Raw genomic sequence first — 22,758 nt, forward strand, 5'->3', positions numbered from 1 at the left:
GGCGCAGGGGTAGCGGCTTCGGCTGCCGATCCCGATGATGCTATGAGACGCGGGTTCGATTCCCGCCTTATCCACTGAGCTTCTATCGGATGGTGAAGTAAAACGTCGGTCCCGGTTTCTCCTGTCTCGTCAGAGGCGCTGGAGCAGAAATCCCACGTTAGAGGAAGGCCATGCCCCGGGGGGCGTAGTGCCAATGGTTTCGTTTTTTCGTATGGGGAACATACAGCTACATCGGTGTTGGTCCAGCTAACGTCACAGCGGCGAGATAGCCGAGATGGTTGGGGCGCGGACTTGGTAATCTGGATATAATTCTCAACAGATTGATGTTATTTTTGGGGTGTACAACATTTATTTATTTTTCTTTTGTACATGCTTTTTATGTACACTTTTTCGCATACAATATTACATGCTTTTGCTCACAAAGGTGATGTGCATGCTTTTGCATGCGATTTTACACAGATTTTTTTTCTGTGTATGAAAATAAGAGATTATGCCATTTTTTTAGTTTGAAATGAGGGGGCAAAGATTTACTAGTTCTTTTTCGGTTGACAGGAAAGATGCATGCTCGGACATGATTAGGAACATGATAATTTATGTTTTGGTAAATTCCATGTTTTGATCAAATACATTTGTATGAATCTCGAATGATTTTTTTAAATATAATTGAAAAAACAAGTCATTTTTGTCAATATTTTGTGTTAGATCTCGCCATCAATTTTCATGTTCTAGTTGGATATGTTTTCAAGTGAGTTAACAATCTTTGGCCATCTTTTGTTCAAAATATTTTCAAAGATCAACAAAACTCGAGTTGGTTTTCAAAGGTTCTTGGACAAACAGATCTAGAATTACAAAAAAAAAGCAACAGTAATTTTAAACTTTGTGTCGGTTTTGTTGCGATCAACCATAATTTGAAAAATAAGCATTTTTCTGAGGATGAAACTTGTCCTCTATACACTGCAACAGTATCATAACAGCACCAGAAAGTCAATTGCATTTCAACATGGTATAAGATTTCCCGTTTTTCCACCTCTGATGAGACCTCCGCCGAAGCAACATTCCAAATAAAGAGAGCAACCAAGCTGACTAGCAGCTGCAGCTGCCAGCATAAAACACAACACGACCAATTTAACTTTAAAAAGGCGTGGCATCATAACGAAACACGGAGAGAAGAGTGGTGTGTGGCTTGTGCTTGGTGTATCGATTTCAGCTCACTGCTTCTGAGTCTCCTAACGCTTTTTGTACATAAACATCGTTGTCGTCGTCGTCGTCGTCTCCACCAGTCTCCACCTCTCTTATGCTACCCGGTTTTATGCTGTGTGTGGTTCTTGTTTTTCCTTCTTTTTTTAATCAAATTGGTTTTTCTTTCTCTTTATTTTACATTCATGCTTTAGTCGCTCTCTTTTTCTCTTTCCAACTTTTCCCGTACATAAGCGGGGAGACCTTCTCGTTCTCAAATTGTGTGGTGTTTTATGTTTTTTTTCCAACTTTATAAAACCGTTGACAGCACTCTGGTTTTACGGGGGACACTGCACCAAACCTGGTCGCTCTAGCAACTACATAGGAGCGGAAAAGTGCCTTTTCCGATACTGCTGGTTAATAACATACTCCATTATATTTTTTCACTCTTATGTAAATTCTGCCAGGGTTATATATTTTACGGTCAATTTATAGTGACAAGCAAGAAAAATGTTGACTCTCGAGAGGGTTTTCACTTCGGACTGGACTGAACGAACCGGAGCCAACCAGCCAGCTGAAGTTGGTTAGCAATTTCGGAAAATAACAACCACACACGGTAGCGTAGAACCCAGCCAGCCACTAAATAGTGATTATAAATGAGCCCGTCACACACCACGTGAGTGTTGTACTATAGGCAGGGGTGAGGTCGTCCCAGGACTCACCGGATAAATTGGAGACAACTGTGCGGTTGGACCGTATTTTATGATTGTCGTCGGTTTGCTTCCGCAAAACTGTTATGTTTTAACAACATTTGAATAATCAAGGGGTTACCGTGAAATGAGGAATGTGTTGATAATATTTTTTGAGAAGATCAGGCAACAATATTCGTTCAATTTATTTAATTAAAGTTTCCACTTTATTCTTTCATTAAACTTTTATAATTTTTGAATCATTTTCAAAATTTCCCTATCATTTATTCATAGGCAATTTGGACTTAGACAATAATCACATCACATGGCGAAATCCAGTCTGCAATCCGCTAAAATCACACATCTCCGAGTGAAGCGAAACTTCTCCTCCTTTAAAAAAAATGTCATCAAAGAAAAATTAATTTTAATTTTTCATTTCATTGAATAGTAGCTAAATATTATTTCGCTTAAATATTTTATAAACTAAAGGGCATTATTTTTATATTCTTTTTCATTTGTCATTATTTCTACAGCTTAGTATATTTCAAATTTCCCACTCAATTAATTTATTTATTTTCCCTTTTAAACCAAAACTCATAAAAAGTATGCTCAAACAACAAAATTCAATTTTTAAGTTGGATACAACCTTATTTTAAAAAAAAACATAAAATTGTAAAGAGACTCACAATTTTGATTTATTTGATTTGATTTTTCGATCAAATCAATGTGTCATTTTTCAGCTACTTAAATAAAACAATTTGCATTCAAAGGTGATGATTATAGCAAGCCAGTTTTTTTAACTTTTCACCTTTAACTCTACCGTTTAACAAATTTGTCTTATTATTGTTGTTTGGACGATTAAAGATATTTTTTTCAAAATCTTGAAACAAACATTATAATGCGTGTTTTGATCATTCTGCAAAAATGCCTTCAGAAGTACAAGGATGTTAAGTAAAACTGACCACCTATTTTAAAAAAAAATGCTTAATATTATTATTACTCGTAATGGATGCAACCACATAAAAATGAAAAAAGAAGTTTTTAATGAAAAATAAATTATATAAAATTCAATTTATCAAAAAATTACTTCTCTTTCGATTGTTTATGGTTTAGCAGAGATTTCAAAACTATGTTAATACCTGATGCGAGTCTCTTTGACACCAAATTTTTAACGTAAAAACGTAACTTTGTAAGTCACTATATTTTCTATAAGGCCGATGCAAATATTTTTTAAAGTTTTTGTTACTCGGCACTGGCCGGGATCGAGGGAGGAGATCGAGGGGGGAGGGGGTAATTAAAAAAATATAAATATTGATATAACAAACCATTGTTTCAACATTTGCATGGAAAAAGTGTTTTAAAATGCATTTCACACTAGTTTAGTTGTTTTGCAATCATTAGTTTTCAAAAAAATGTAAGATTTGACGAAAACAAAAATTTTAGCGAAAAAACACTTTTTGCAATAATAAACATCAAAAATTCAAAAACAAATCAAAAGATTTTTAAATAAACCCAAACATGCATAAAATGATTCTTAACTCGGAAGAATGCATTTTAAATTAATTTCATCTGATTGCACTTAAATTTACATTGAAATTTTGAAGTTTTTGAACAAATTTTTTTTTGCCCCCTGATTTTTTGAGCCATTTTTAAAGGGGGGGGGACAAAAACTTTAAATAAAATTTGTACCAGCCTAAAAATGCGTTTAAAAATCGATTTATGGTGCTATGTTTTCGTGACGACAGTTCTTATGTAACTCCCGTTCAACTGAAATCATTTGCGAGCAAAAAAACACGTTTTATACCAGTTTTGAGGACGCTGTATCATTTTTTTAGGGGCAAGCTAGAACCATACTCTCTTCGGGAAAGTTGTAGAGCAAATTTCAGAGCAACCAAATACGAATCCGGTTTTCATATAGCGTGAAACGTGAATTTTATAGAAACGAAAATAAAAAAAAAATAAAAAATTTAATCGCTTTGCGCAAAGTGAGGACTACACCAATCGTTCCTAAACTTTGGGGAGTTATTTAGGACCCCAAAAGGAACTGAAAAATTGCTGTGCTGGAAAATCTTTTTTTATATTACATCCTAATGCCCCATGTACCCTTCATGTGTCGCCTTCAAGGCCCTAAAGGAATTTTGATCTAAATTTTTTGCAAATTTTGTAAACGAAGCAAATTTTATATCATTTAACGAAAAATCATGGCAATGATGGAAGCCGTCAGAGAAAGGACCTTTTAGTTTAAATATTTGTCTGATTTGAAAACTGCAAACGCACAAACTCCCTTTAGATTATTCTGTGGCAAAAGAGATCAAAGTAGCTCCAGTCCACAATAAATAGGTTTGTTGGTTGCATTCAACTATGAATGCATTCTCTTGCACAAAAACCATCGGTAACATGATCGATATGTTTCAACTCATTGATACAGGACAAAAGCGAGCCGAACGCAAAAACCTCATACATTTTATGATGATTTCGATAAATTTATAATTAATAATTTTCAACATTTATTTTACAACCGACCAGCGTCGCCATCACCCAACTTCCATAATTTTGTCGACACACACACGTGTGTGTTATCCTTTCTTTTTTTGTTGTTGTGGGAGGTACCACCATACGCGTGTCCAGCACGTAGCATATTAATAAAATGTAAATTTTATTCAAATGACTACACAACAAACACAGAGTCAGGCACTGGGTGAGGCAGCCCGCGGTTAACCCATAAATCTATTTTGATTCACATGTCGCAAAAAAGCGTAGTTTTTTTTTGCCGTTGGGCGTCGCGACGTCGCGAAAATGGCTGCTTAATATTGAGTGCGACGGTGTGGAGCAAACTAAATGTACCGCAGGTAAACAGCACATAATTGTGTAATGATACTGTTGGACAAAGGCGATTTATCAAATGAACAATATTGATTTTTTTTTTGTGGTGCATGTCAATTTATTGCAGTTTGAAAACTGTTTTTATATATCATGTCTCATGCAAAATTAATCATCCAAATTTAAAACATGATAATGAAAATTCCGTTGTCTATGAAAAGCAGAAGTTAGGTATTCTAATTTGTTATTTTAGATAAGACAGATTTGTGGACAGAATGTTCAAGTGACGAATTAGTATACGTATATTTATCACAATAATTTGTCCAATATCCTTCGAATATCAACTTTAGTAGAAAAAGTGGTTTTATTCTCGTTTATTAAAAATGGCATGAAAGTCGGTCACATATAAATCTTTGTATTTGAAATGTATTATTTTTTTGCAGACTTACCTTTTGACGGGTGCGACAACGGTTTGCTATGATACCGGGTTTTCTATGCGCACCATTTCTCGTCACAACCCAAACCCGACACAGCTCGGTAGCTTGATCGGTGCACCGAAACCGAAGTTTGGTGTGACGGCGGTGTGGATCGGGTAATACAAAACTGAAATGGTTTCTGTGCCTACCACACGGGAGAAGTTTTGAACTCTTGATGCCTAGCAAGCCAACCGATCTCAACAGTTCTTAATGGTGTGGTTGTCAAAGGCAGTGCTTAGTATTTTAAAGGTTCTTGATTCGAATCTCGACAATTATTATTTTATTTTTGGAATGTTTTTTATTTGTTTAGAATAATTCGTTAGGAATAGAATTTCGTAGTGTCATGAAATATAAACTTTAACTTCTTGTGCATATAATCCTGAAATAGGGATTTTCACTTAAACCTGCCTGCATAATATGGAACGTTTTCTCTATTCCACTACAAAAATCCATTCAATTTTCTAACTCTTTGACTAAAGCATCGCAGGTTCGAAGAAGGTACTTAAAAAATGTATATAATCAGTAATTTGACAGCAAATATTGAAAAAAAATCCTCAAAAATATTTGTACTCAGGATTGAACCAGGAACCTCGTGGTTAACAGACGGAGACAACAACCGCCACGCCATCCCGAAGTTGTGAATGATGGCTGACAAACCTCAATCAAAACAATGTCTCCTCCGGTTTACTTGGATCAACCATATGTTGAGTTGCATCCTTGGTATACTGCCCATAATTGAAAATTCGGCTATTATGCCAAATCAAGTATTCCGAGAAAAACGCGTTTTAGTGTTTGTCACAAAATCTCCGTCAAGGCAATTTCCCATAAGAGTGGCATATTAGCCGTTTGGTTTTTCGCATCGGCAGCCAAGTCTAAACACTATTTCAGTGAAATTCAAGTTGCAGGAGATGCGTTGGAACATCCTCTACCGCCTGGTGCTAATATCTCGTTTTTGCCAAAAGTGGATATTAGCCGTTTTTTCAATGGTGGGCAGTATACAGTTTGGGTGCACCGGTGGTGTACCAAAGTGCTTTCGGTACAGTTGCTATGGTGTGACAATAAACAGCTCGGTTTGGTTTCTAGAGTGACACGAAAACCGCACCACGGCGCACCAGATCTTGGTGTTGTTCAGTGAAGCCTGATTTTTTGTTTCATATATTTTTTATAACGAATATGAACAATTTGAATTGACACTTTAATAAAACTTTAGTTAACAGTTTTAAATTGTGAGTTGTCAATAAAATCAGCAGAAAAAAAGATTTAAAATGATTATCAAAATTAAACAAAATTTGCAGTTTTTGTGAATTTTTCCTGCATATGCTGAATCTCAACCCTAGAATAAGTAGATAACTGTAACAAATCGTAGCTGAAAGGTATCCCATACCACTACATTATGTCAATAAGCAAACGAACTGTACATGGATTAAAACAACAAATAAATGAAATGAAATGAAAATTAATCAAAAGTGGCTTATTTCGCCAAAAAGTTTAATCAGCGAAATATTTTGATTTTTAATTTGTATACTACAATTTTGATTGCTTTCAATTAAGAACTATACTATCATTATTTTTTGCAAAAACAACTCCAACAAAAGTAAATTGTTTCCAGTAATTGATCTCGAAAAATCAGAGCTTGAAAACATAAATTCAATGGTAATAGATGTGCAATCAACAGGAATGATCTAAAATGCATTTTTCGGCGTTGATATTAATTTTTAAGCATATTTGGACTCGTTTAAAAATATTTAAGAAGTATAACTTGTTTTCAAGAAACTTTAGATATTTTGAAAATTTGTGATAGTAACAAAACTTTAATCACATATTTATTTTGTAATACTTTTGCTTTAGAATTGAAAGTTTGACTTAATTTTAATCGAAATTTTAAAGGACAAAAAATATAAGTAAATTTTAAATGGCTCAATTAAAACAAGATCTGTTTTAAATCTTTTTTTTTCAATCATATTTTTTTCATATTCCTTTTTTCAGAACACTAGTTATTTATGCTTAGGGTTTTTTCACTTATAAAATTACAATTTTCATGGAAACCGTAATCTCCAGAACACCAAAAATCACGATTATTTTACAGATTGCAGTAAATTTAAAAATACGCATGAAAATCTTATGTTTAAAGTACCGAAAGAACTTTTTAAACTTTAGTTCATAATACAAGTTCTCCTAACAATTTGTTAAGTGACAGTAATAGAAAATTTCTTCTTAATTCAATTTGAGTCACTTAAGATAGCCAAAATTATTAATATAACTTGAACCCCAATTAAAAGATCGGGGTTCAAATCCCGGCTCGGACCAACACAAACTGGTGATCGTTTCTCTTCTGGATTCGATTGCTTAGTAAAGGGAAGGTAGTGTATCGTCACAAACTGGACCTTATCACGACACCTTAGGGAGGCGACCTATGGAATGTTAACATTAACCTTAGCATGTTAACATTAAGTTCAGAATGAAATTGCCACTGAATCCGCTTTGTAAATGCCGGCCCCGATACTCTTCAAGGGTGTTCCCCTCAGGAACTGGGAAAGATTTACTTTACTTACAATTAAAAAATCTCTGAAGTTGTTATCTCCTCCTTCAAAACGAAAGTCTCTTAAATAAAAAAAATATATACTTTTCAATTTATAATTTCCACAAATCTAGATTAAATTTTCAAAACAACCTATCCCTCATGGGTTTCCTATGCAGATAGGACCTTTTGAAAATTTAATCGAGAAATCATAAAACTTCGTAAAATATGTTTAAGACTCATAAAAAAATCTAAATTAAGAAAAAAAACGTCAAATTTGTCTTATTTTTTATTGGGGTGATGAAAATGCATTTTGTATGCAATCTACTGTTCAAGCATCAAATTTGACGAAAATGGGGTCGCAGAACGCAAATTTTATAATAAATTCAAAAAAAAAAAACAAACAAACAAATACTACATTTCTGTGTTCGTGGTTCGATTACTCGAAGTCCCATACAAACCTTCGGATAATCGAACTTTGGATAATCAAAACTTTGGATAATCGAGACTTTTCAGTCGGGTTTGAACACTGTAAAAATTATGGTCGTATAATATCTGGGATGGTGACAGATTTTGTGCCAAAAAATGAGTAATTTTACAGCAGGAACTGGTAAAAATTTCAACAGCTTCTGTTAAATTTCACATTTTTACACATAATGTTAGGTAAAATGACTCAAAAAGATTGTTTTGGTATGCGTGCTTTGAGCAGGGTCAGGGAGATTTTCGAATTCTGTCATGAAATATTGCCACTTTTAAGGGATTTTAAAATTTAATGCTTTTATAATATGTCATTTGAAACCAATTTTTCAACTATATTAATAAATAAGATTTTTTGTTGAAACAACAAGAACAACAAGAACAAGAACAAGAAGAACAACAATAGCTCCCCTCTGTGGTCGTTTCTATTCCTGCACGTCCAATATAATGTTAAGGTCCGTTCACACTTATCCTCGCGGTCAAAGTTAAAGAGAGATTGAAACGCCGCTAAGTGGTAGGAATCCGAAACAGCAGAGATGGTCTCGTAAACGTCAGCCCCACGAAAACAAAATCGATTTGTTTTTATTCTAGTTTTATCACTGCTGTCTCGTCGCTAACGCGAGAGAAAATATGTAGAATTTTTGGAAAATAGGTGTAAAAGTCTCTAATATTGCATGAATTTAGCTAGGGAATAAAGTATCGTAAGTAGTGAGTTAATTTGATGCTAAGAATGGTTTTTTATTCAGTGGAAATAATCATATTAGCTGTTATCATGTTCGACTCAAAAAAAACTAGTTCAACGCTAATGAAATTCCTTTATTCCCTAGAAGAATGAACAAAAACTTCGAAAGACCACCGAAAATGCATTGAAATCGATGCTAAAACCTTGATGTTCGAGATTGTCCCTGATAGCTGAGAATATTGCCTAATTGGCTCACCTTCAACAACTTCCTAGGCATTGACAAAAGTCGAAAATGGACGAATTTCGGAGCCGTCTCGGAGAATCGGCAGAAGTGTTGAAGGTAAGGCATTCTAGCAGCTTTGTTTGTTCTTGTTGCATGCACTTTATTTTTGTTGGTTTTGATGTTATTGCACGTTTTGTATTGTAGACTAGTTTTCGCACTCATTTGCATATTTTTGGTAACGAGAGTTATGTAACCCCATTTAAGTACCTGTAGTTGATGTTGGTTATGGTTGCAAACAAATCGAAATACATCTCAATAACTGTGGCTCATTTGTATCTTTCTTTGTTCATGCCTCTTCCATCACGATATCTCTGTCGCGGTTGATCGATCGATCGTTGCGGATTAGGGTTTGATGTTCTAGTGCGATAAGATAATGTAACATAGCTATAACCGGGCGTGTGGAACCATCGTGTATCAACCAGCTTGTGAAAGTTGTGTTTCGGGCATTAATCAGCTGTTCTTCTCGCATTGCATTTGGGTGATAACAACAGTCCAACCTCAGCATGGCCACCGAGAGCGGGATGCGCGTTGTGCGACAATACTCGGATGAGGGACGCAACTTGGCCATCAGGGTAAGGGTTCTGAAGCATTTGGCTTGAGGATTTGGTTAAATTGTTTTGTTTTGCTTTTAGGCCATCAGTGAAGCCAACAGCGAGGCAAGTTCTGCCGCGAGAAATATTATGTCCAACCTGCTGGCGCTGCTGCAAAGACTGAAAGACACTGCCAAAGAGGTGGCCGATCCCACGATGATCTACGAGCAGCTGAGGATACTGTTTCGGGATGAGAGTAAGTAAAAACAGAGTTGAAAAAGTGATGCTTATCTCTGTTACGGACGTAAAAACCAAGTGTCTATGATCAGAGCGTTAAGTTGATTTCCAGAGTGAGACTGAAACTAATTGTAACAAATGGAAAAAGTAACATAACCCCTGAACAAGATCAACACAAGCAAATAATGTTGTACAACCTGCCCACGATTGAAATAATAACCATTAACCAATAAAACTTTGGTTTTGTAAGATGGAGCTAAGTTTATTGCAGATCTCCTCTTAATTATTCTGGTGAGCATCAAAAGTTACAATCGAAAAACGGATCATATCGTGAAAAATACGGATAATACTTCGAGTCCTGTTTATGGGCAAGTTTGTTTTTTTTAAGTTTATGGCATATCCAAAATATCTTTACAAGGCGGGAAAAAACAGTAACAATAAGCAAAAACTCAACCGCAACAAAAAAAAAAACGTTTACAAATTGTACACAAAACCAGATAAGCGATTACGTGTATGATTTGATATTCTACGTCCGTACTAGAAGAACAAATTTCCTCAGCACGTTCTAATTAAGGTTTTCACGTTCTTTTAAAATTATTTTGAGTCGAGAATCATGGCAAGAATGATGGTAAATGTATAACTTCGAATTTATCTCTTCAGTCTCCCGCAACAACGCCTTCTTCATCCTGGTTGGGCTCGGGTTCGGAACGACCGGCGGTGTCTTGCTAGGCTTTTGGCTCGCCCGACCCCATCTGGCCACCCCGATCATGAAATCGATCGCGTGCACCTCGTTCCGCGATCCGGACAACGTGGTGGTTTGCAACACTACGGTGCCTCAATTTGAAGCTTCCAGCGATATTTTAGTACGCGTCCGGGCCGCCGCCCTGAACCGGATCGATCGCCGGATTGCGTTCGGCTATGGACGAACGCTGCGTAGATTGATACGCAACTACGACGTTAACTACAATCCGGAGCTTCCGCTGGTGCTGGGACGGTCGTGTGCCGGAATTGTGGAGGCCGTTGGGAAGGGCTCGAAGAGTGGGCTGGAGATTGGGGACGAAGTTTGGCTCGCAGCACAGTGGTACGAGTCGGGTGCGGCTTCGGAACTGGTTGTGGTGCCGGAAACTAGGATATCGAGGAAACCGTTTTTGATTGGGTTTGAAGGAGCTGCCAGCTTACCTTATAGTGGATGCATCGCATTAAGCTTGATGGATTCGCATGGGCTTACGGAGCACACGTGCAAGGGGAAGCGCATTCTAGTTCAGGATGCCTGCTCACCCGTTGGCTGCGTAATTACCCAACTAGCCCACAAATGGGGAGCCAACGTTGCGGTTACTTGCCATACTCGATCGGCACCGGTTATTCACGAATTGGGTAAGTTATTGTTCAGTTGTTTATTGATTGCTAGAAATTTTCAAAAATAACAAGCTTTCTATCCTCATAACGCAAATCAGAAGAGAGAGGTACAATTAAGCAAAATATGATACGAGAAGCAAATTTAAACCCCAATTTCCATTCTCAGGCGCCTCCGACATCATCGTGTTCGCCAACGAGCACTTCCGGTCGAACTTTATCGACGTGAACGTGGAAAAATCGAACCTCATCAACGAGCTCGCCAGCCGGGACAAGTTCGACTTTATCTTTCTGACGACGCGCATCGCGTACGATTACAAATTTCTCGAAAAGTTTCTCGCCAAGCGGGGCGTCATCGTGGACGCCGTCGAGCCGGAACTGGCCTCGGACGAGTACGGGCCGCTGATGCGACTGCTGCTGGGTGTTCTGGTCAAGCTGAAGAAGACGGCGTCGGTGATCTTTCGAACGCACCCCGACTGGGGTGGTCCACACGTGTGTCCTTTGGTGCTGGATCGACTGGCGGGATTCGTGAACGACGAAACGCTTAAAACCGTCGTGGATCGAGTAAGATCACCAGCTTGAACCTGTAAAACAATTTCTAACTTTGCTATTTTTTAAGGTCTACACCCCAAACGAAGTCGAACAAGCTCTGGATCATATATGTAGCGAAAAGAGTATTGGCAGTACCATTATTACCTTCCGATAGGAGCAAACTTACAATTTCTACCGTGGGAACAACACTTTACAGACAGAACAGAACGGAAACCATATACTTACACAATACTGATCTACAGAAGACTTAAGCATTACAAAACAACGTTTTCATCTTGTGGCTAAAACTTTACACGCTATTTGCATACGTGGTATTCTCGTCTAATCAGCTATACAAAATATCTACAGGTTCATTTTTTTCATCTCGTACAATATCAGAATCGAACACCGTTTTTCAAAGTATACATTTACACCGTTTTTAAAGTGTGCTTCCTGCAACTTGTGTACATATAAAAGGTTCCCCCGATCCTTGCCATGTAGTGTTAGGTTCGTTGTTTTTTTTTTTCAGTTTTAGTTGTTAACAATTCTAGCGAAAATATTTTCCAATTATACAGTCTAGCTCTAAACGATCATTGCAATAAATGTGACGAATTAATCATTAGTTTTTCTTATTTAACTAGAACGGAAAGAAATCATTGTTTCATGTTAACACATTTTTAAAACACCTCGCCCCAGATGACGGCACCTTCAAAATTTCAGAAAAGGCGAAGATTGCGGGGCTGGACGCCTTTGAGAAGATATCCATCGAGGCCAACGTTCAACAAGGCATTGGCAGAAAAGATCCACAACTTGCGCAAGGCTCAGATGCTGAAGGAAGCCCATGGGAAAAATGTCTTCAACTGATTACTGAGCTTAACTGACGAGCACCATTTGTTTCTGCACAAACCGATTAATCGTGATAAATGCATAATCTGAACTCTAGAGCATGTTTTTTTTTGTATGAAGAAACGCATTTAGAAAAAAAACGTTTTGATTGTAAAAATGCTGTACGGCACTGTCTTCTTAACACCATGATTTTCATTGTTAAAATGCTGTAAATGGTTGTAAAATACAGCTCTAGAACGTCCAGAAACTACATCAAAATTAGAATAAAATCCACTGTTTCCCATACAAAAAAATATCGTTAAGACGCTTAAAAACCACCTTCTGTAAAAAGTTGTTAATTTAACAGCAAAAAATGCTGTTCTGTAACAATGCAAATTATTTTAAATCCACTGTCACCTTTTGTCCGGGAAGTTTTCATCTTGTCGTGTCTGGGAACTTACTTGAATCCAGACAATCAGTTCAAACCGCGGTGTCTCAAACATTATTTTTATAATTTTCAAACTTTATTTTATTACCGTGCAAATGTGTGCGATAAATAATACCTGAAAAAAATATTTCAGTGTTTCATTCTAATCGACCACATTTATTTCGACTTTTCTCACAACTCCCACAACTTCATTCGGTAAACAAACAAAAAGTTTGACATTTCTAAGTGCCTCCAGTCTTCAAGTATCACAAGCATCTCAAGTGGTTCTGTTCGTTGCGTTTCGTGTAAATTTGTGCGACTTTTAACTAATGAACTGAACATTTTTAAAGCTGAAATTCAGAATTTTAATACCAGTCACCCAGCATTGATGGCGAATCCAAACTAATGACGCCATGGATTCCGTAAGACACTACCAGCACCAGTCCGATAAATCCGAGTTTCGATTCTGTGTGCTGTGTCTAGCTAAACCTGGGGCCGGAGAATCGCTCGTCGAAATCCACAGCGGAGAAGGTCACCAACGCAGCTTGGAGACCCTGATCCGGCGTTACTTCACCGAGGAAGTTCCCCGGGTTGACGCGGGATTCGTGTGTTCCGTTTGCTGCCGACATCTGGACAGCTTTCATCAGTTTTATCTGCGGATTAAGGACATCCAGTGGAACCGCAAGATGAGGACGTCGGTGGACGAGCGGAATTGCAGTAGCTTGGAGCACGGACTCCGGATGGAGATGACAATCAAGGAGGAGAAGCCGGATGAGGGATTTGATAACTTTGGAAGCTCTGCGGAAGTCGAGGGATTGAACAACTTTTTAGAGGAGCAGTTTGCTCAACAGACGGATCAAAACGGGAATGGACCGATGCAGAATCGCTTGCTGGACACGATTGTGAACGAGTTTCAAGCCAGTTCGATTCACACTGGCGGTGACACTGGTGAATGCAGCAACCATCAGTATCCGAAGCGGGTTCGAAGAGAAGTTCCTGCCACATGGCAAGAAAATAATCCAAGGCAACAAGAGTTGGAGTTCCTGGAAGAGGAACTGTACGAGTACGATAAGCCACCTGATGAACAGATCCAGACCCAACATTCGGTAACTCTTTCTCCGATGGAAGAGCTGGAACGGCTACGAAGGGAGAATGAGTGGCTCAAACGCCGAAACCATCATCTCGTAGCTCGGTTGCGGGATGTTCACGCTCGGAACGATAACCTTGTTCAGATAAACCGAGAACTAACGCACAAGCTGCGTTCTGCCAATCCCAATGCATTGAGTAAACCCATTCCAACGATACAAGAGAACATCTGTCCTGCGGAAGTTCCCATCAAGCATGTCCAGATTAATCCGACCCAAGCATCGCCATCACCATCGTTAATCCTACCACAGAACGAAGAACCTCCAAAATTGATTTCACTTTGCTCCGCTTACTCGCTGGACAACGGTGACGTCGTCGTCTGCGACTCGATCATTCCGGCCCGCACGATGGAGGAAATTGACACGACCGAGCGGGGCGAAAAGTACGACCTGAAGTTTGTGAGCCGGCTGGCGGTGGCGCTGTGGGGCCACGAGCGGCTTGCCGTGAGCAGCGTTACCGGACGGAAATCAAACAACAACCCGAGCAGCAACCCGATGCCCACGATCCAGCTGGAGCCGGAAAAGTTGAGCTTCATCAAGGGTCAGTATTACGCTGGTTAAACTGGTGAATCAAACCAAATTATTCCCAAAATCCCAAATAATTTTGGTCAACCTCCTGAAAAACTTTTAAGGAACTTCTTTCCTTGGTACCTTGACTTGTACTACACAGCAAGTGCATCGCTTCTCTAATAAGGACGTGAAATTAAAGTGCGCTTTTGGGTTGTTCTGCATTGACATCGCATTTGATATACAGCCCTCAGGACATTATTCTTTGTCATAACAATATCACACATTATTGTTCGTTTACGACAGGAAAACGAGTTGTATACCAGTCCCTTCAGGATTTTCTCCGATCCCAAGACGCGTATGCGTTTCCTGGAACATAAGCAAGAACTTGTTGGTTGAAGACATTCAAACTTGTGCAAGACAGCAGTCATATCCGCTGCATTACCCGATGTCAAATGTTGACTTTAGACATCCAAAGTCCATACAGAGCTAGAAGAGTACGTATCTCGTCTGCAATATTAATCGCCGTTTGATCATATGATTTCTGCGGTTCAGCCTCTATCGCGTTCTTTCAAAACCTCTCTTTCATCGAGTCTTTTTCCTCATCTCACGCATTTGGCCTTCTCTTTCAGATCTTAGTGAGCATTCTACAAGTGCAACTGCGCAGTTTTTAAGAATTTCGAGAATCTAGAAAATCTGTTTTAAATTTTTGTGTTTTTCAATTTGGGTAAAACGTTATTCATTGAATTCTTAGGTCAAATTAAGCCATTATGCATCATTGTTTTTTTTCCGTACAAGTCTCCATTCATGTTTAGTGGCAGTACGAAGAAAAGTGATATGCAAGTATACAAAAATCTGTAAACTTATATTTTAAAACCTTTTTAAAATGAAATGTTGAACCCATGGTTGGTAATTTTTTTGTGATTTCATTTTTATGTTTCAACAAAATATTATCATAAACACAATCATCTGAGTTGGTGGGGTTCATCATGTGAAAGGTAATTCAAATTTCGAAGAAAGCTAGACATCTGGTAAATTTGGTCCGGATACTTTTTTATGGAAGTCAAGTTTTGGTCAAATATGTAATTCAAAGTCCCTCAAAACATATTCATAAGAAATTTGGTGAATATCAACATGAATATGTCGATTTTAAGCGAATTTTCTGAAGAAATATCCTATAAAATCAATAAAAAAAAGTTGCAAAGCTGACTTGCCGATTTTTTTTATTGTTATCTTAAGTTTGTTCTACGAAACAAACCGTGATAAGTGCTTTAAAAACTGCTGGCCCCATTCAGACTTAGTCCCGATTTGCTCCAGATGACGCTACTTTATTCCAGAAAGTCTCAAAAATTCCTAACACGAATCCTGTTTTTTTTTTTTTTTTGCTTACCTTTTGGGATAGACAAGATAAGAGCGGCAGTGGAGTACTGTCCAAAAAAATGAGTTTCAAAGCTGTCCAGACAATTCGTAACAGTACGATTTGCGCACCCCTTTATTCGAAATTTTGTCTGAAATTTTCTATCAAACTCTCAGCAACGGCCCAGTTGTGTACCCCTGAAAAATTCTAGGTTTAAGATATATATAAGTCTCGGGTTAGTTTTCAATAGGTCCTAAGCGCCAGTTGTGAACAAAGCCGTTTTTTGATAGGTCTTCGATCTGTTTACGAATTAGCACCTGGCCACTGTAGAAGCGCTTCCCTAACACGGACGTAAATGTTAAATACCTAAAGTGCATAGAGTATTTGACGTTCTTCAACTCTCTTTAAATCCTCTGTGTTCTGTGTAATCTTAGATTTGGTTTTGTTTTTCATGCGTTGAATCACCGCTCACAATGGATCAAAATTATGTCCTACAGAACTTACGGCTGCCTTGTTGATCTTATCTGAGCATACTCGTTCTCCGTATCCAGTGTTTTCTTATTGACTGAAGGTAAAAGTCGACTTGTTTCTCAGATGGTATAGAAGACCGAGCTTCCAACTTGTACCTGGAATGTATTTTTAGACAATTTGCCAGAATCCATTTGTTTGGTAAATTTATATTGTGATTCTTATACCAAACGGTATCTCCCGCAATCAGGTAATCGTGTTATTATTGACGTGTTAATATTGAGAGATTTAGGTACATGTACCAATTCACTAGGAATTTGCTATACAGCTAAATGTTTTTTGTAATGACTTAAGAATGTCTTACTCCGAAGGCAGCTGCCCTGAATTTTTCGTAGTTTTGATTCTAAAATTCATTTCTTAGCACCTGTCATCCTTGGACTTTGCAGTTTCTTTCAAAATACAGATCTTGCTTGAATTTCATTCTAATGGTAATCTTTATGTTTATATATTTTTCCCTCCCACAGAAAAGGTATACAACCGAGCGATCCTGGAAACGAACGACCGCCTGCAGGCCATGGCCCGGTTCGAGGACGCACGCATCAACCGGCTGCTGAACATCAAAATTCAAAACACCAAGCGCAAGAAAACTCCGCACTCACCCAGCAACATCGCGTGACCCCCGCCCCAGGACGACGGCTGCAATTTTATAGTTTTGTGATCCGACATTTGACACCCATAATCCTACTTGGTATTAGTTTAGACGCACTTCACACTGTATAATGAATAATAAAAGCTTTACTTTCTAATAAATACGCAAGACGAAACGGGGTTTGTTTATGCTCATTTACTTTTTATTTGTTTATATAGTTTTTGTTTTCTTTTACAATCGCATTATAAATTAAAAGAACAAAAATACCCAACTACAAATTACACTACTCGTCTTCTTCCTCTTCTCTTCCTTGCTCGGCGTCTTAAATTCACTCAGGTAAAAAAAAACTGAACATCTGCAAAACTTTCTACTCTAAAAGTGTCTCTATTGGTTGTTACAATAGTTTTGTTTTAATTTTTAACCTTCTTCACTCTGTCACAAATCCTTTTCCTTGGAATAAGTTTTAAAATTAAATTTGGCTGTTTTTCTCTCCACTCGAGCGCGCGCGCTCTCCGAGGGGGCGGTGCATTTTTTTGTTGATAGAGTGTGCTGTGTTAGAAATTGATTTGATTACGAATACGAAGCGATTGTTATGACCCTTTGCTTGCGCGAACATTGGAAATACTTAGTTCTGGCTCTGGATTTCCCACTTGCAGGATTGATTGTGCCTCGTGGATTCAGCAATATCTACAACGCTTTTTGCTATTTAGCCATCGTAGTGATTACATTTACTCTCTTGTTGGTATAGTTTGATTTTGTGAAAAACGGTAATTGAAATAATCGCTTAACTACAACTTAAACTTAAATCGTTAGTCAACTCTTTTAACGGAACACCGAAACATCTACGAATTTGTCAGAAACTGTGCTCTGTCTCACTTGCTTGCGAGCAGAGCAACGCAGAATAATTATCCTCTTGGAAAAAGGAAGCAAATTTTGGAGAGCTTTTGCGGCTCACAAATCATATCGGCTGGAAACGAAGGGTCCGTCCTAATCGACGGTCGTCGTCTACTGGTGATTGTTGTGGTACGGCGAGGAAGTCGACGCAGCCGGCGACGACGACGATGGACCCTTGATGGCACGGTTCTTCCGTCCGGCCATGCTGTACGGGTGCGGATGGACGCTGGGGGGAAGAGAGAAAAATAAATGTTAGAAACTATGATTCTTATAAAAAACGAGGAGTTCCCAAAAGTCGAAGGTTTTTAGTCGAGGACGCGTTGAAAATTAGTTGCGGAGAAGAGAAAGACCTCCGAAGCACGTAGGTGATGTTGGACGCGGGAAGCTTTATACCTGGTCGTAATGTGGCCGCCGGACGCGCTAGAGGTCGTCGGTGGCAGAGCCAGCAGCGGGGACGAGGCCGGCGATCGGATGGCGCGACGTGGCGTTACGGAGGGCCCACCGGTGATGCGGTTGCGGCTCGCTGGGGAATGTTGAGGACTGCTGCTGGCGCCCGGCATGGTCACGTTGTGCGGCGAGTTTGTAATGGCGCGGATGTGCGGTGGGCTAAAATGGGGCAGATTGCGGTACAGAACGAAAAAGAATGTTGCAAAAGTGTTGTGTTTGTGTCTGTGTTAAGCTTTGTTTTCAACTAATCAATCTCATGTGACAATTTTAAGATCTTGCAAATTTATCTTCTTTTGTAGTCTTCATTTAAATAATAGAAATTTGGCATATCTTCCAGACTGCGTAATAAAAACAATTTAAATTCTAGAAAACACAAAACTCTCCTCCCAATACTCACTTCGGCTGGTTCGACGGCAACTCCATGATCTCCGCTCCGGAGCGGCGTCCCCCGGACAGGCTCATCGAGCTGCGTGCCTTGGTTTGGAACTCGCGATCAAACTCCTCCGCCTCCTCGTCGTCCAGGTTGATGTAGTCCTGCCGTTCCTCCTGCTCACCCGTGCGCACGTTCTGCTCGCGCTCGATAATGTGTGCCCGCTCGCCGATGTGGTGCCCGATGGCCATCTTCTTCGTGCCGCTTCGGCTGTCCTGAACGGTTTTGCGCGTCTCCTTGATGCCACCCGGTCCGGAGCGTGTGCTGGACGTGGCCTGGTAAACCTGCGGTCCGTTCGGCCCCGAAGTCATCGAAAAAACGCTGCTGCTGCAGTACGAAGTTCCGTCCCCGTTGCCGTTCAACAGCCGGTTCATGCTCATACTCGGACCACCCATAAACGGCATCATCGCCCCAACTCGAGGCCCCATCAGCGACGGTCCGGCAATGCTCTCCATCCCGCCACCAACGCCGCCAAACATCCCAAACGGATCGGCAAACAGCGAGTTCATCATGTTATTCATCTGGCGCATCGAACGCATGTGATGTCTGCAAAACAAAGAAAACAAATTTATTTAAACCCCCAAAATCAAAGCAAACCTTGACGCCTTTCATCTCCCGCACCATCATGCGTATGTGACATCACATCACTTTTCTTCCCCCCATCAAGCATCAAGCAGCAGCCCCCTGAGATGTGCAATAATGTTGACCAAATTTCAAGGTCCCGTTTTCGCCCCGAAATCGACCCCAAACTCACCCGAAAATAGGATCATCCTCGAGATCGCCCATCATTCCGAACAGAGACATCCTTGCAGGCGGTTTAGCGCGCCGTTTTCCGAGACTTTTCTAGCGTTTTCCAAACGGGAACGGAGAATTTTCCTCTGCCAGTCACTTTCTTCGCGTTACAAAAATCTTCACTCTTCAGGAGCAGTGGCAGCGCAGCATGTCGAGATTTGTTTGAGAGCAAGGTTGAGTGGATAAACGGGCTGCCAACTTGACCAAACGAAAACTGCAAGAAAGCACATAGGCCTGGGCGGAATTATTGTAGATTGTCAAGAAAACGGACAAAAGGTGAAAACTTCAAGTCCATTCAAATTTATTTACTCAGATTTGTTCAGCTGATGAAACTTTATGAAGTTTTGAGGATTAAACTAGGGTTTAAATCACTAACACAAATAAAACTGTGTGGAAAACAAACCACCACTCCAGTTCGAGTGTTTTTTTTTTTCATTTCAAAATTCCAAAAGAAAAAAAACAATCAAGTTAAATTTTTATATTTAAATCAAATTTGCAGATACCTGAATTTGAAAAATACACAAATTTCAATGTCAATGTCATAATGTCATATCGCCAAATTTTCACCCCGAATAATCGGGATAATCGAATCACGAAATTTTTATTTTTCTCAAAATGTTGGTCTCTAACCTAAATAATCAGATTTTCTGGAATTTCAATTGGCGGCAAAAATAAAGCCATCGATGTGACATGTGTGTCATGATAGCACGACAAGATTGAAAATTATTTCATATGAAAGTGACAAAAATAAACGGAGTTTTTTTGTTGGTTTTTTATGACCTCAGGATTGAAATTGAATTAGGGAATCTGTGAAGGTCAAAAGGTGAGGCATTGTGAGCTGCACAAAATTGCATTCTTAACGCAATTTGGCCCAAAATGCGCGTGCGACAAGTTAGCACGATTGATTATATTTTTTTTTTCAATTTTTAGGTAGTAAAACTTTTAAATTTGAGTTTTTTTTTTTGGGTTTTTTTTACATTAATAATTTAGAATTTTAGAAGAATCCCAAGCGTAGGGGGAAGGGTTACGAAAATAATTCGCAACTTTTTTAAACCGCATTCGTTCCGTGCGAATACTTAGCTATTAACCATTCTGCATACTGGGCAGTACGCAGCTCCAAAGAAAAGGGGTCATTCTCGAGGTCATTCATATGTTTATATAAGAAGACAGGGCCCGAGACAGGATTTTCTTGAGTTGCTGTGGCATCCTATCGGTCCCTTGGGTTACATTTTTGTTAGAGCACAAAATGTTTTAATTGGACTATTTAAAAAAAATTAAAAAGATGTTTGAGGCGAGGTTTTTTTTATAGTTGTACAAACAAATTAGCACACAGCATATTTTGGATTGCCATTTCAGTAAAATGAATGCGAATATTGTTTGGATGCTGCCGAGAGAATATCCTCTTTTAAATGTGTTGTGTTTTTTTTTATAAATTTTGTATTGTGATCTTTAGAAATCAAAGGTAAGAAAAATGTTAATAACAAATGCCTCGATGTTAACCAATTGTTTTTTTAGGTTTGGACGATTGATGAAATAAATGTATAAATAACAGTACTGGAAACATTTTTAATGACAAGCACAATCAAATTTGATAACTGAAATACCAGGAAAGTTTGCTGGATCTACAACAATTGGGTACTAAAGCCCTATGTCAATTTTTATATACAACGGTAAAAAACACGATTAAAAACCATTTCTGATCACTTTTTTTTCATTTTAATGCAAAATTTTTTTTTGACGAGACAACATTTTTTCGATGGATCAACGATGGTCCCCTTGGAACGAGCTGTCAAGTAGGACCTTTTCTGTCAAGAAGGACCGCGAGGTTAATTCCATTTTAAACTCTTTGTGGTCGTACAAAGCGTCATTGTACTCAGAAAAATAAGCTTTATCGCTGTAAATAATAATATCAGCAATCTAAGCTTCATTTTAGGACCCAATTGATCTGTCAAACTGCCACACGAAAATTACAGAATTTTCAGCAAAATAAATTGAGGTTTTTTTTTCATAAAATTATTTTTATTAGGGGAACGGCACCTAATTCCAGCGTGCCTCTAATGTTGGCAGGTCAGAACTTTGACATTCAATTGAAACTAACTAAAAGCGTTTTCAACTGAAATCGAGTGATAAATAGCTCAATAAGAAGTGAGCAAGCAAGTTTCTATCAAAAGTTTTGCAAAATTAGTTGTTTAAATAGTGAAAATCAGCAATTTGGATGGAGTTAGGAGCGAGTGCTTAACCTGCCAAACATACGAGAATTTCCCCTAGGTCCTTTTCGGTACTGGGACCTGGTTAGGACCGAGTCGGCTTTTGTAATTACATTTGACTTAATAATTACAGAGGATCTTGTGTGTAAATGTTAGTGGGAGGGGAGCCGATTACCCGCGGCCTACTCGGGGTTAGTAAGGAAGGGATTGATGTTAAAGACAAGGCGTGGGAAGGGAAGGGGGATTGTGTAGGGGTCTTGGTTGGCTCTGCTGGCCTTTGCGTTTTGTCCTCAGCCGCAACTCGGCGTCCAGCTGCTGGGGCGATCTTGCTTTGCTTCCGGTGCAACCAGAAACGACGGCTTTGTGTGAAGGCGAGTTATACTAACTAGAGGAAAACTAACTGAAGGGAAACTAACTGGAAGAAAACTAAATAGATATTTTGGAATCTGAGAGGAACTGATAGATAGGATAGAGAACATCAAGGTCTAGTTGAGATAGCGCGTATCGCATCGGGATTTCTGGTGGTCTTCCTCGGGCCCTGAGGGTATCTTTCAACTTAATTCTGTGAGCCTGGTGATCTGGACACGCCCATACGAGATGTTCGATGTCCTGATAACCCTGCCCACAGTCGCAAAGGTTCGTATCACTCATGTTGATACGGTACAGATGAGCCTTCGACGAGTAATGGTTCGACATAAGGCGGGACATCGTTCTGATGAATCCACGCGTCAAGTCCATTCCCTTGAACCAGGCTTTTCTTTGCACCTTAGGTCGTATGGAATACATCCAACGTCCCTTGGTGTCGCCGTCCCATTGTGTTTGCCAATCCAGAAGCGCA

General features: G+C 39.1%; 4 protein-coding genes across 8 annotated transcripts in view; 3 read left to right on the plus strand and 1 right to left on the minus strand.

The window, feature by feature from the left end:
- The window catches only part of LOC128093113 (probable enoyl-CoA hydratase, mitochondrial), a 204,992-nt gene that overhangs the window by 162,239 nt on the left and 19,995 nt on the right, over positions 1 to 22,758 (plus strand). The gene's annotated exons all lie outside the window — the stretch shown is intronic.
- On the plus strand, positions 8,706 to 12,391 carry LOC128093108 (reticulon-4-interacting protein 1, mitochondrial-like). Of its 4 annotated transcripts, none has more exons than XM_052708823.1 (7): positions 8,706 to 8,857; positions 8,984 to 9,178; positions 9,468 to 9,693; positions 9,754 to 9,907; positions 10,549 to 11,262; positions 11,411 to 11,805; positions 11,861 to 12,391. In XM_052708823.1, exons 3-7 carry the CDS (start codon positions 9,625 to 9,627, stop codon positions 11,945 to 11,947), a joined length of 1,419 nt encoding a protein of 472 aa, XP_052564783.1. In that variant the 5' UTR covers positions 8,706 to 8,857; positions 8,984 to 9,178; positions 9,468 to 9,624; the 3' UTR covers positions 11,948 to 12,391. The 4 variants fall into 4 exon arrangements, with proteins under 4 accessions (XP_052564783.1, XP_052564779.1, XP_052564780.1 ...); XM_052708819.1 differs by having other exon boundaries at positions 9,613 to 9,693; XM_052708820.1 differs by having other exon boundaries at positions 8,725 to 8,857; positions 8,987 to 9,178; positions 9,613 to 9,693.
- LOC128093109 (uncharacterized) lies at positions 13,265 to 17,843 on the plus strand. The gene is made up of 2 exons (XM_052708824.1): positions 13,265 to 14,710; positions 17,026 to 17,843. Exons 1-2 carry the CDS (start codon positions 13,438 to 13,440, stop codon positions 17,175 to 17,177), a joined length of 1,425 nt encoding a protein of 474 aa, XP_052564784.1. The 5' UTR covers positions 13,265 to 13,437; the 3' UTR covers positions 17,178 to 17,843.
- On the minus strand, positions 17,633 to 19,880 carry LOC128093112 (myeloid leukemia factor). 2 transcript variants are annotated; one of them, XM_052708827.1, is made up of 4 exons: positions 19,676 to 19,880; positions 18,889 to 19,467; positions 18,438 to 18,650; positions 17,633 to 18,270 (listed from the first exon to the last, which is right to left on the minus strand). In XM_052708827.1, exons 1-4 carry the CDS (start codon positions 19,723 to 19,725, stop codon positions 18,156 to 18,158), a joined length of 957 nt encoding a protein of 318 aa, XP_052564787.1. In that variant the 5' UTR covers positions 19,726 to 19,880; the 3' UTR covers positions 17,633 to 18,155. The 2 variants fall into 2 exon arrangements, with proteins under 2 accessions (XP_052564787.1, XP_052564788.1); XM_052708828.1 differs by lacking the exon at positions 19,676 to 19,880 and adding an exon at positions 19,519 to 19,610.

This window comes from Culex pipiens, chromosome 2 (genome assembly GCF_016801865.2).
Source record: "Culex pipiens pallens isolate TS chromosome 2, TS_CPP_V2, whole genome shotgun sequence".
NCBI classification, from domain to species: Eukaryota; Metazoa; Arthropoda; class Insecta; order Diptera; family Culicidae; genus Culex; species Culex pipiens.